At 35.4% G+C, this 11,195-nt stretch overlaps 2 protein-coding genes across 8 annotated transcripts; both read right to left on the bottom strand.

Moving 5' to 3' along the window:
* Positions 1-143: 143 nt before the first annotated feature.
* LOC105630805 (Chaperone DnaJ-domain superfamily protein) lies at positions 144-4,925 on the bottom strand. Of its 2 annotated transcripts, XM_012212772.4 has the most exons (7): positions 4,548-4,924; positions 4,012-4,053; positions 3,608-3,736; positions 2,341-2,573; positions 1,371-1,407; positions 638-695; positions 144-536 (listed from the first exon to the last, which is right to left on the bottom strand). In XM_012212772.4, exons 1-7 carry the CDS (start codon positions 4,689-4,691, stop codon positions 457-459), a joined length of 723 nt encoding a protein of 240 aa, XP_012068162.1. In that variant the 5' UTR covers positions 4,692-4,924; the 3' UTR covers positions 144-456. The 2 variants fall into 2 exon arrangements, with proteins under 2 accessions (XP_012068162.1, XP_012068163.1); XM_012212773.4 differs by lacking the exon at positions 4,012-4,053 and having other exon boundaries at positions 4,548-4,925.
* Positions 4,926-5,854: 929 nt separating this feature from the next.
* LOC105630806 (basic helix-loop-helix (bHLH) DNA-binding superfamily protein) lies at positions 5,855-10,050 on the bottom strand. Of its 6 annotated transcripts, none has more exons than XR_002284022.3 (8): positions 8,036-10,044; positions 7,709-7,942; positions 7,561-7,626; positions 7,402-7,470; positions 6,890-6,971; positions 6,664-6,804; positions 6,496-6,577; positions 5,855-6,304 (listed from the first exon to the last, which is right to left on the bottom strand). XR_002284022.3 is itself a non-coding variant. In XM_012212774.4 (8 exons), exons 1-8 carry the CDS (start codon positions 8,585-8,587, stop codon positions 6,282-6,284), a joined length of 1,239 nt encoding a protein of 412 aa, XP_012068164.1. In that variant the 5' UTR covers positions 8,588-10,029; the 3' UTR covers positions 5,855-6,281. The 6 variants fall into 6 exon arrangements, 3 of the variants coding, with proteins under 3 accessions (XP_012068164.1, XP_020533688.1, XP_012068165.1); XM_012212774.4 differs by having other exon boundaries at positions 6,900-6,971; positions 8,036-10,029; XM_020678029.3 differs by lacking the exon at positions 6,496-6,577 and having other exon boundaries at positions 8,036-10,048.
* Between the last annotated feature and the right edge of the window lie 1,145 nt (positions 10,051-11,195).

Here is an 11,195-nt window from a genome sequence, read left to right as displayed (position 1 = left end):
AAAATAGACTGAGACCATAGATGAAGGTGTAAACCTAAAACCATATGAAGATAAGTTGTCCCAAAATATCGATCACTTCTTCTCACTGGGGGTGTAACCATATACGAGTACGGTAAAATATTACAAGGTCTGTACAATACAGATGCAGAAAAAACTTATTCAGTGTGTTAATATAATGAATTAATTTTTTTTTTACATAATTACCGGAATTACGCCAATACACGTATTGCAAGGGCTGTGCATAGATATATTAGTCGCCCTTGTTTTATATCTAGACTTAAAAAACTTTATGAAATTAACAATATATCTTACCTCTCTCTAGATACAATATTAAGTCCTCCCCAAAAATTAGTTTGCAATGAGGTAATTTCAATTTTCAGTATAAAACAAAACTCCCCTACACGGAAAAGGACAAAAGTGACGAAGGGCCTGCAACTCCTACAGCAGTGAGCCAGTTCATGATTTCATGTCCTTCCTTTCTTGCTTAATGGCCTCGTATGATACCATTACCTCTTTGAACTTTGCCTCAGCCACTTCTGAACCAAATCATTAACAATAGACTTATGAGCAACTAATTGATAATCGTGGCACCTGCTAATGGGATTATAATTGGGAAAAAAAGAGAGAGATATCTAACCTTTATTATCTTGGTTCTGATCTGGGTGGAACTCTTTTGCCTTGGCCCTGAATGCTTTCTGAAGTATAAAAGGATTCAGTATCAGAGCAACAACTAGGTCAAGAAATGCAATAATTCATAAGCTCTCAACTGAAGTAAGTAAAGAAGCAGGACAGAAACACAACTTTAATTATATAATCAAATTATCATTATAAAGCCAGTCTCTCCTTCTCGTTTCTTTATTTATTTATTTATTTATTATTTTATTATTATTTTTTTCACTCAGTAAGGAATTCTAGAGCATTACAACAGTTTCAAACATGATAAGTGGCCAAGTGAATAATGTAGTCAGTAGACAAATTGTGCATATCGCACTTGTCCCCAAAAATCAAACACAAGAGAAAAACCTTGTCACAACCCTTTCTTTATATGTCCTATTCATTCCTTGACAGCTATTAGACCTAATTCTTTGTTAATCATGCACTTGGATCACCAGCACTCTCGAAAGAGATAATACATTGATAAGAAAAGAAAAAGCTATTAGAACCATTTTATCTTGGATAAAGCAGCTATATTGTCTGGATGAGATGAGCACTGGTCTTGAATGCACAAAAAGCAGTAGGAAAAATATTAAAAAGTCCGCAATCAGCTAAGATAATCATACATACAAAGTTGGCTGTTTGGGAACCAACACAACTCTCAAATCTGCAAGTAAACATCAATAATGAAGCTAACATACTCAAAGGAGCAATACCTTAATCTCAGCTTCCGTGTATGGTGTTGCCCTGCACCTGCAGCACAGAAATAAAAGTTGCAACATCAATGCCAACTGCTACCAATGCACCTCCTATGCATTATTCAACTGAGAAAAACTTATATATGAAGAGTAACTTTTAATTCCAGGAAAGATAAACATGCTAAAACACAATTGGTTTGACAAGAAGCCATATCAGCAACCTCACACTAGGATCATGGCACGAATTGATCAAGCCAATTCTGAAATTGACCAAGCCAATTCTGAAATTGACTTTCTATCCAGTTATTCAAACAAAAGCTACTTAAGATCAACTCCACATTGGCTCAACAAAATGAATGCTTCACATGAAGCATAAGATAAACAGGTCAAGCTTAAGCATTTCAATTTTCTATTTCTATATAATTTCAATTATAACATGAAACAGCAATTTGATAACAAATATTTGAGCTTTATCAGTGATTTTCCCTGAGATTTCTATTCAAACATGAGCTACAACTGCTGTATCTCACAATATAACATGATATTTGGGATTAGGATGTCTAACTGTCCAAGTCTCAATTAATAATTTTCAAACGCTTTGCATGTAGTGCATGGCCTAACCAAGTTAACCTCGTGACATGATGAAAATAAATAAAAAGAAAGAAAACTCTATTCGGTACAACATATTCCAATATTCTGTTCTATTAGCAACCCATAACAATAATCTACCAGAAAACAGCTTTTTTCATGTTTCAATTTTAAATCCCTATCTGAGAAGATCAGTTAATATCTCAACAAATTTGTTCTTTTCTTGATTGTACTGTTCAGAAAATTAAATAACATTTCCTATTCCGATTAGCATGTATAGTATTTCAAAATTCAAATTATCTAAATGGTTTCCCATTCAATAAGGAAACATTTTACCAACACTACACAATTGGTGCATAGGATTTGGTTTACATAAAGTGCTGATGACTCTTAGCATTACCTGTCAAGGCCCAAAACTGAATAATGATGTGATAATGGGTAGCTTGCACTCTCTCTTGGAGTCCTGAAGTTAGTTCTCTGATCTCTGAAGGATGCATCAGCCTTCCAGTACCAATCATCTCGCTGAAAGTGCTCATGATACGCACCTGGACCATTTTCCCTCCAGCTTTCATAGCTTCTCTTGTACTTGTTCCTCTCCCGGTTAAACACACTTTGCATGCGCCTTATACGTTCCTACAAACAATAATATCATATATTAGCAACCAAAACCAGTTAAGAAACATTGCAATGGGACAATTACATATCACCAGATCCAAATTGCAAGTTTGAGATGTTAGACACCATAAGAAAAAGGTAAGCTTATCAGTGCAATGTTTTTGCATGCAAAAAAGATACCATCTGTAATTCATCAAACGAACTCCACCGTGCAATTAGAAAAGGAAACCGCAGAGGCTTTCAGATGCTCATTATTCCAGTCAGCCAAATTTGAACCCAAATTTCAAGCATACACACACCACTTAAGAAGTTTTATGGGAAAGTTTAGTTAGCAAATAATAAGATAATGTGAGAAAAGTTACTAAGTCATAATAACTAAACACATCATGAATATTATCTAAACCTAGCACCAAGAATCTCAGCCCAGCACTGTCAAATACAGTTTAAACAATAATTGCTAGATTGTTACATAGTATATATGCATGAGTTTCCAGAATATAATCCACTTATTTAAATTACTATCAACACCAATTCACTTATCCATGAGTCTAAACCAATGAGAGGGGTACAAAAGGGAAGCTGGCAGAAAATGAATGAACAAGTGTGGGGGACTATTTATTATTGGAGAACCTGAAATACAACTATAAAGAGACGTGCACTCTAAATCAATTCATGTTCAAGCTGAATCTTTACTACAAGCCTTTATATCCTTCCTGCTATAACTGGTCAAAGCATTGATGCAAATTTAAATGGCAAAACTGTGGAAAAGAAGCTCATGGAGGATTCAAATGTCAGAGCAGTGTCTAGGAACTAACTTGACGGATACTTTCATATCTTTTCCATATCCAACCGTTATTTTTATTGTTTGCTACTTTTTTTGACAAATGACAACCGACTCCCCCAAAAAAAACCTTTCACTTTGCCCCAAGCAAATAATCATGCAAATGGAAAGCAATCTAAAATTTGCTTAAAAAAATCAGCAGGCACCTAGAAGAAATTAAACAAGCAACAATTGCTTTTGTAAACTAACATATAAAGGGGAGGAAACTCACTACTCTCTCCATTTCCTCTTCATATTCCTCTTGCATCCGACGATTATACCTTTTCCATGCTTCCTCCTGAAAAGTTGACCTAAAAGAACTTCCAGTTCCTCCTTTCCATGATGAGTGCGACCTTGTTAGCTGTAAGGTACATTTGCATGTATCATCAGCTTGGCAGATGGCATGAAGAACAAGTCATAAAGATAAAGAAAAAATCAATAACATGTTCCTAAACTGCGCTGTTACCAGCTAAACTAGCTTGATCCTATACGTTTTTTTTTCCATAAGGAAAAGAAGAATGTTATTTTCGAATGTAGTTGCTACAAAGAAAATGATTTCCTTTCAACACTACACTAGGTCAATTTCCAATAACAAGACAAAAAGGCCACGCATATCATTTATAAGTAAGTGTATACCTGAGTATAGAACCAATCAACAGTCCTCCGCAGCTGACCAACCTGCCAGATTGCTACAGCCATCAAATGTTGTCTCTAAAGAACTTGTCCACCAACAATAAATCCACTTATCTACTCTCACAGAATCCAAGGAGTTATGTTTTAACCACACGCCCAAGGCCCAACCCTTAGTTTGCTAATCCAAAAGGTTACTCTAGGTTGAGGATAAGCAAATTGGGGTATACATTTTGTAGAAACCCAAAATTGTTAGATAGTTTCTAAGAACTTTACAATGTCCTGCTCTTCCATTGGTTATCCAAAGTACAACATAATCCTAAGCATAGCTAAAATCCAGATTGCATTACACATTACACTAATTCTTAATCACTCAATTTCTGATTGCTGCTGTGCTAATGTTTTATAAATGCAATCATCGAAAAAACGGCAAATTCCCCGTAAATACATACAATTATTATCAACCCCAATTAATTTAAAAAAAAAAAAAAAAAAAAGCAAACAATAAACAAAATAAAGGAAGAATGAGAGATAGAACTCACCGCGAAAGTGGTCGCAGTGGCGCCAATTAGACCGAAAAGAAAAATTCCCCAAAGTTTTATCTCCTCCGGTTTTTCTTGATTGGGTTTTTTTGGCGGCGACTGCCACGGTTTGTCGTTGTTCCGACTAATATCGTCGCCTCCCATATTCTTATAGATTAATGATTCAACAGTAATAATTCTCAACGATTCCTCCCGAGAAAATGGCAATTCGAAATGCGAAACCCTAAAACCATAGTTAGGGTTTCTCCTAAGTGTTATTCTTGTTGAGAATCTAAAGTTTTCCCTGCACCGCCTTTCGAATGGGAGTCCTTTCTGTATCCGTAATAGTAATAGTTAATGCCATGTAATACAAGGACAGAAGAAACTGCTCGTCAAATCAGAAAAGGATGAAACTATATTTTATATTTATATTTTTTCAATAAAATGAAACGCAAAATTTTTGAGGCGCCAAACTAATATGTGGCGTTATTTAACTGGCTGTTGCAACTTGCAAGCAAAGCATGCTACGGCGGCCCTGAGTGTCACCGCTACATTGCAACCAGGACAATTTGACAAGTCGTCCAACAGAAACGACTGTCACTTTTATGACAATCATTTTTAATGTTGCAGTACACGAATAAAAAGATCCCATTAGTGCTGCACTTAATGAATCATTCAAAATGCTCAAACCAAACATAATTTCAAAGAAATTGAAAGCTTATGTATTGACAATATTGTAATTGTCCTGATCTATCTTATTGTATATATATATATTTTTTAATTTACCACTAGTATTTTCATACATAGAAGACTATTTTTTTTTTTTATTCAAATTGAACCCCTAATTTTTTAGAATTACCACGAGTATCCTCGCATATAGAAGACTATTTTTATTTAGACCGAAACCTTAATTTTTCAGATATTCTCCTCTGAAAGTGTGCATTATCACTTAAGCCATTTTTTTTTTTTTTTTAATAGAAAGCCACAGTTATTGTTGAATAAACAAAATTTACAGAAAATAAATTAAAGTGTTTGGTTTTATGTTCGGAATTTGTGAGTTTATGGGCTGGACTTCTAGATAATGGGCCCAATAGCGTTCCTGTGCTCACATTGGCAGCGTACATATATATGGTAATATGAATTCAGACAAGCCACAATAGCTCTGAATTCTGAAGACTGAAGAGTATCGTGTTTGAATCCCACTAATTTGGAATGACAGTTTTTACAGACAGAAATAGGACCCGCCTCCATGCGACGAAAAACAGATAAACGAAGATAAAAACGACAAATAGATAAATTAAAGACAATGTCGCAGTTCAGATAAAATATGACAAAACCTGCATCAAAGCAGTATATATGGGAATTAACTTGGCAGCTTGATCTAGTCTACAAGAAACTCTTTTCTCCCCAAGGAAAATACACTTTTACAAAGCTCCATATGAACCTCCTCTAATTCACAAGGCCAACTGCCAAAGAAAAAAAAAATGGAACTTCAATCAAACTCTCCCCTTTTTTTTTTGTCTAAAAATATACATTTGTGTGATTCTAAACACTTGATCATTTCTTCTGCTAAAATTTCGAAGAACAAAGCAGTTAGGAGCTGAAACCTATACAAGCAAATAGCTTTTCTTTCTTTTTTTTTTCACTGTTCTTTTTTTTTTTTTTTCATTTCCTAGATCTTCAATGTGCAAATCAACTTGAACTACTTCCAATTCTTTGTTAGGAGGAATTAGAGCCTTTTGTCTCTTCCAAATTCTAGAGCTCCGGTTTCATGCGCCCTGTTGAAATTAATAATAGTATTAATTGTCAGAACAGCAAAGATTCTAGGCCTTGTTTCCATAAATGAAAATATTGATTTCACTATCATGAATGCAATTTTATAAAATTCTATCAATTTATAAACAAGTTCTGTACTTTCACTTTCATTTACACCAGAAAAGCCGCAAGTTTGAGTTCACAAAACTATTACCATTGGGTCCCAAACTATCCATAGCAGAACTGGAATCAAATCCCATTTGGAAAAGACTTTGGAGATCGTTGTCTAATACAGTCTGTAGACATATACAAATTATGGTGACTGCAAGAATTTAACAACCAAATAATGGGAGTAGCATCAATGCCAAGGTGATTTACTTACATGAGGGACATGAGGAAATTGTGGATTAGTATTAGGAATAGCAGGAATGGTTGATGGAAACATTCCATGAGAATAAGGATGAGCATTCATTCCAGGAGTGAATCCCATAAAAGCAGAATTGCCGCCTCGTGGATGGAGGATCTAGATTGAAGGAAAACCAAGGACATCTATCATCCAAAATACCATAAGAGAATAAAAGTTAATTTAAATCTTGCATAGTGTGAACCTTGGCTTACATCTTTGGATAAAATCCTCTCAATATCTATGTTTAGTTCTGGATTCACAGTGGCAAGTTTCATCGATAAAAACTGCAACAAAAAATTAATAGCATTACTACGCAAACAGTTGATCATTTAAAAGCCACAGAATGACTTCTTTAGCATTCTATAGACAAGCATAGAATTCTCAATTGTTTTTGTTCTCTGTTTTAGAATTATTTGAAAACCCATATGAGTAAACATGCTTGTAAAAGAGGCTCCAGTTGATTCCTATCCATTCCAAAAGGTGAGACAGCCACTAAACTTATATAGGATTCTACAGCAGAACAACACTTCACTAGCAAATTCGTAGGGAATTTCACCATGTTGGTTTTGACGATCTCGAACTCGAACAAAAATTTCAAATGCTCAATCATTTCAAATGACTAGCTATCCTAAGGGACCCTTAATGTTTTCACAGGGTATCAATAATTTAATTTATACATTATGCATATGATCTGAGAACAGCTGAGCTAAATACCTCGACCTGTTGTTGCAATGATTGCACATAATTGATGATTTCGTCAAGCATCACTGCCTTTCCAGTAATCTAAAACAAACCATCAACACTAATCAGCGTTCTTTTTTATTTTTCACAAAAAAAAAAAAAAAAAAAAGGATCGTCAACTAGAAAATTTACCTTATTGCATCCAGGAACAAGTTCTTGTAGTAATCTCATCCTCTCACTAATCTTTTCTCTTCTGACCTGCATAAACAGACTTGGTTTTCAATAAAAATATGATAACATCATGTTCTTATAGTTTTTTATACATATAGTAAGAAGGTACCCTTTCTGCAAGGCTGTGGCTATTGGTAGCCTGACCCCTTCTCGCTCTCACATGAATGTAATTCTCTTTGGGAGCTTCTCCACTGTTAGAATTGTCCTTAGTTGGTTTGGCTGCTTGTTTACCCCGCAAATTAGCACCTGTATTTTGTTCAGTTCTTGGTTTCTTCTCATCCTGTTCTTTTTGAAAATCAGAGCTATTTCCAGAAGGATCCTTCTGTGGCTCTCCTTCAGCAGTCTGCAATTAAAAACAAAACAGTTCAAACAGATAAATCTTTTTAAACTGCTGAATTTGATATCATGGCTGGTAACAGATGCAATGCCAAAAGACCTTATTTGGATCAAAAGCAGAATTGGGCTCAGCCAATCTTTTCCTTCTCTTTCCATCAGGTGAAGCTCCTAAAATATGATCCTCTGTTAATTGATGATCCTCTTGAGATTGTGCACCATTTGTCACAGTCCTTTCACTATTCGGGTCCTTGTTTGAGGCGTAATTAGGATGGGACCCAGTATTGGCAATCTGGGGACCACAATCTGTGAGATGAAAGGAGCTAACCATTTCTGAGAAGCTTCCACTTCCATAAGAAGGGAACTTGGGTACCAGCTCAACATAACTTGAATCAGATGGGTAATGAACAAGATGGGAAGTGGTAGTGATTCCCTGGTTTTCCATCACAACAGGGTAAGAAGAATTGGTAAATTCAGTTTGAGTGACCATTGATGAACCTCCAAAACTGTCATGCTGACCTAGTGAAACAACTGGATCCCAAGCAGGAGAAGCAAAGAAGGGATTTGTGGTCATGCCTGAAGACTGACAATTCATAACACTTTGCCCTCCACTTTGAAACGCCATACCATCATTGTTATCACTAGTACTGCCCATGTTGTGGTAGATTCAAAAGCAAAACCCCCCAAATTCTAAGGAACAAAACCTATCTATGATTTTGTGGACACCCCAACCCAACAGATTGGCTAATAAAAAGCTAAATATAGACACAAAATAGAAAGAAGTAAAAAAAAAATTAAAGGCAAAGTGGGTTTGACCAAAATTGGCTGGTGATATCTTGCAGGACTCAACAAGGAACAAGTAACATTGGCAGCTTTATAGAACTGGGGGGATGCTAAAGTAAAAGAAACACCTCAATGCAGCATCCCATGGACACACAAAGTGAAAAAGAGGAAATCCAATGTATCAAGCATAAAATCTAACCAGCACCAGCTACTAACTTGGTCTTTCAAAAACCCTAGAATCAAGTCTACTCTAATATGCAAGGCAAAAATCGGAAAATGCTTCCCACAGACAAGAAAGTGAACCTTTCAGAGCATAAAGTAGACGTAGACAAACAATTGCATTAGCCAACTAACAGCTCACCAGACCTTACAAAAGGAAAGCAGATTCCCTTTTCACTTTTGCTTGCACAAGAAAGCAGCTCCACTCATTTAATACACCAATGTATTAGTAATATCATTTAGCAGTCTTTGAATCTCTTCATTTAGGAGCTAACTCAGGAGGAAGAACTCAAAACTCTAAAGGGGTGAATATGGAATTAGAAAAAAAAAAATGGTGGTAGAGAATTGAAAAGATTAGTTGTTCAAGTTTTGAATCAGAAGGGCCAACAACCCCAAGTAACCAAGAAAAGGGAAGTTGCAGAGAACCTTTTGAGATATTCTCAGATGGGATTCCAGATAAGGCCAAAAAGCATCAAATTCTACTTGAATTATGCAAAAACCGAAATGAAACAGAGTTTCATTCACAGTCCCCTAAATGGGCATTTGATAGTACCTCCAAGAGCATCAAATGCTTGCTTAAATTTGACAAGAAAAACCAAATTCACCAATTGGGTATTTCCACAAACAGTAAAGCAAGAATCAAATACCAACCTTTATTATTCAAATAGATCACAGACAATGTAGACTTCCCCTATGAACCTAGAAAGACATTAACAAGAGAGAGAAAAACATGCACAAAAGAAGAGAGAGAGAGAGAGAGAGAGACGCCTTGGCTTACCTGCTCAAGCCAACAGGTGACATGTATGATTTTAAAAGACACACTAACTACTGCCCAACTGCTCTTGCTTGCTAAATTATTACAGAACCTAATCACTTTACTCCTTGTAATTTCCTTCCTTCTCTTTTAAAATAATTTTTTAATCTAAAATTATTAGAAACTTTTTTAAAATCTTCCTTTTTTCCTTTTTTTTTTAAAAAATATTTATCTGAGATGAGATTGGAGAGGTTCTTCTCTTCAACCCCAAGCTTGCTTCTTTGACATATTACTTTCTTTTCTTCCCTTTCTTTAATGTTTTTTTTATACATATTATGTATATTTTTACCGACACATTTGCCAACTATTCTAACAGGCCTCTCTCTTTGCTGTTACACACTCATTTTTCTCAGTGCCAACTAACCCAACCCCTTTCATTTCTTTTGAGAAGACTCATTATGCATCTAACCTTCATCACTCTCCATGAAGCTCCACCAGTCCCTCATCACATGGCCCCACCAAATCCCTCTCCATTAACCATTCAATCTGTGGGCCACATTGGCGCATGTACAAATACATACTTATTTTTTTACTTTTATTTTTAGTCACCTAGGCGCTTGTGGGACAGGTGTCTGGCTCTGATTTGACAACGCAGAAAAATACTCTGATTACAAAACATACAATAAGGTTCTCATTCTTTTATATAACCAATGTATTTTTTTTCTTTTTTATTAAATTAAATTAAATATTACCTGCAGCAATCTTTTTCTTTTCTTATATTATATTTATATTTATAATTTTCACTTTGGCAAAGAAGAACATAAGGAATAATGGAATCTAATCATGAATTTTACCTTCTTGTCCTGGTACAGTTTCCAGCTGTAGATGTTAGAGTAGTCCCTCCTGTGCCTAACCTACCTGGTCAAACCAAATTATCTGGTCAACATAAGGTCCGGCTGTGATCTTGCTGTATTAATCAAATTATTATTCCGAGATTAGCGGCTAATTCTGCTTTTCAAACAGAAAAATCACAATCCAGTGTGAGCCACCTCACTGTAAGAATTAACACTAAGTTGATTGATTAAATTGTATCATGTTTTTTGAAATGAACTAATAGTAGGGTGAGATTGAAGTGATTTGATTTTGTACGATATGGGGAGTGGACCCCAGGTGAAGGGACTGCCTAGTCAAAATCAGTATGTAGATATGATGATTGAGATGGTACACCGAACTAATCAATGTGGGTACTCACACCAAATCATTCTTCAGGGTACGATTTAAAAGCGGGACAGACTGTTGGCCTTAGGGTATAGAGGGGTTCCAAACTTTTTCTTGGACTCCAATGGATTGTTTGTTTTCGGATTGTGGAAATTGCAAAAACATTACTCATTTTTATTTAGATTAAAAGTATGGTAATGCTTTGATCATTAGAAAGTGAATAATTATGTTTAAAATTTTAATCATCTTTCTTTTCAACAATGTTAAATTATTGTATTGATTGTTAAAT

Source organism: Jatropha curcas, chromosome 9, assembly GCF_041381405.1.
Source record: "Jatropha curcas cultivar XTBG-Jc1 chromosome 9, XTBG_Jcur_1.0, whole genome shotgun sequence".
NCBI lineage: Eukaryota > Viridiplantae > Streptophyta > Magnoliopsida > Malpighiales > Euphorbiaceae > Jatropha > Jatropha curcas.
Note: the sequence above shows the minus strand (reverse complement) of the source record. Positions and strands in the feature narration are given on the sequence as shown.

What these genes read in the sequence shown, in the direction of transcription:
- LOC105630805 (XM_012212772.4), bottom strand. Translation starts at nt 4,691, where the DNA reads ATGGGAGGCGACGATATTAGTCGGAACAACGACAAACCGTGGCAGTCG. An exon ending in ACACGGAAGCTGAGATTAAG is followed by an intron (nt 696 to 1,370) that starts GTATTGCTCCTT and finishes TTTATACTTCAG; the next exon opens with AAAGCATTCAGGGCCAAGGC. An exon ending in TCAGAACCAAGATAATAAAG is followed by an intron (nt 537 to 637) that starts GTTAGATATCTC and finishes GATTTGGTTCAG; the next exon opens with AAGTGGCTGAGGCAAAGTTC.
- LOC105630806 (XM_012212774.4), bottom strand. Translation starts at nt 8,587, where the DNA reads ATGGGCAGTACTAGTGATAACAATGATGGTATGGCGTTTCAAAGTGGA. An exon ending in CTGCTTTTGATCCAAATAAG is followed by an intron (nt 7,943 to 8,035) that starts GTCTTTTGGCAT and finishes TTTTAATTGCAG; the next exon opens with ACTGCTGAAGGAGAGCCACA. An exon ending in TTGTTCCTGGATGCAATAAG is followed by an intron (nt 7,471 to 7,560) that starts GTAAATTTTCTA and finishes GGTTTGTTTTAG; the next exon opens with ATTACTGGAAAGGCAGTGAT.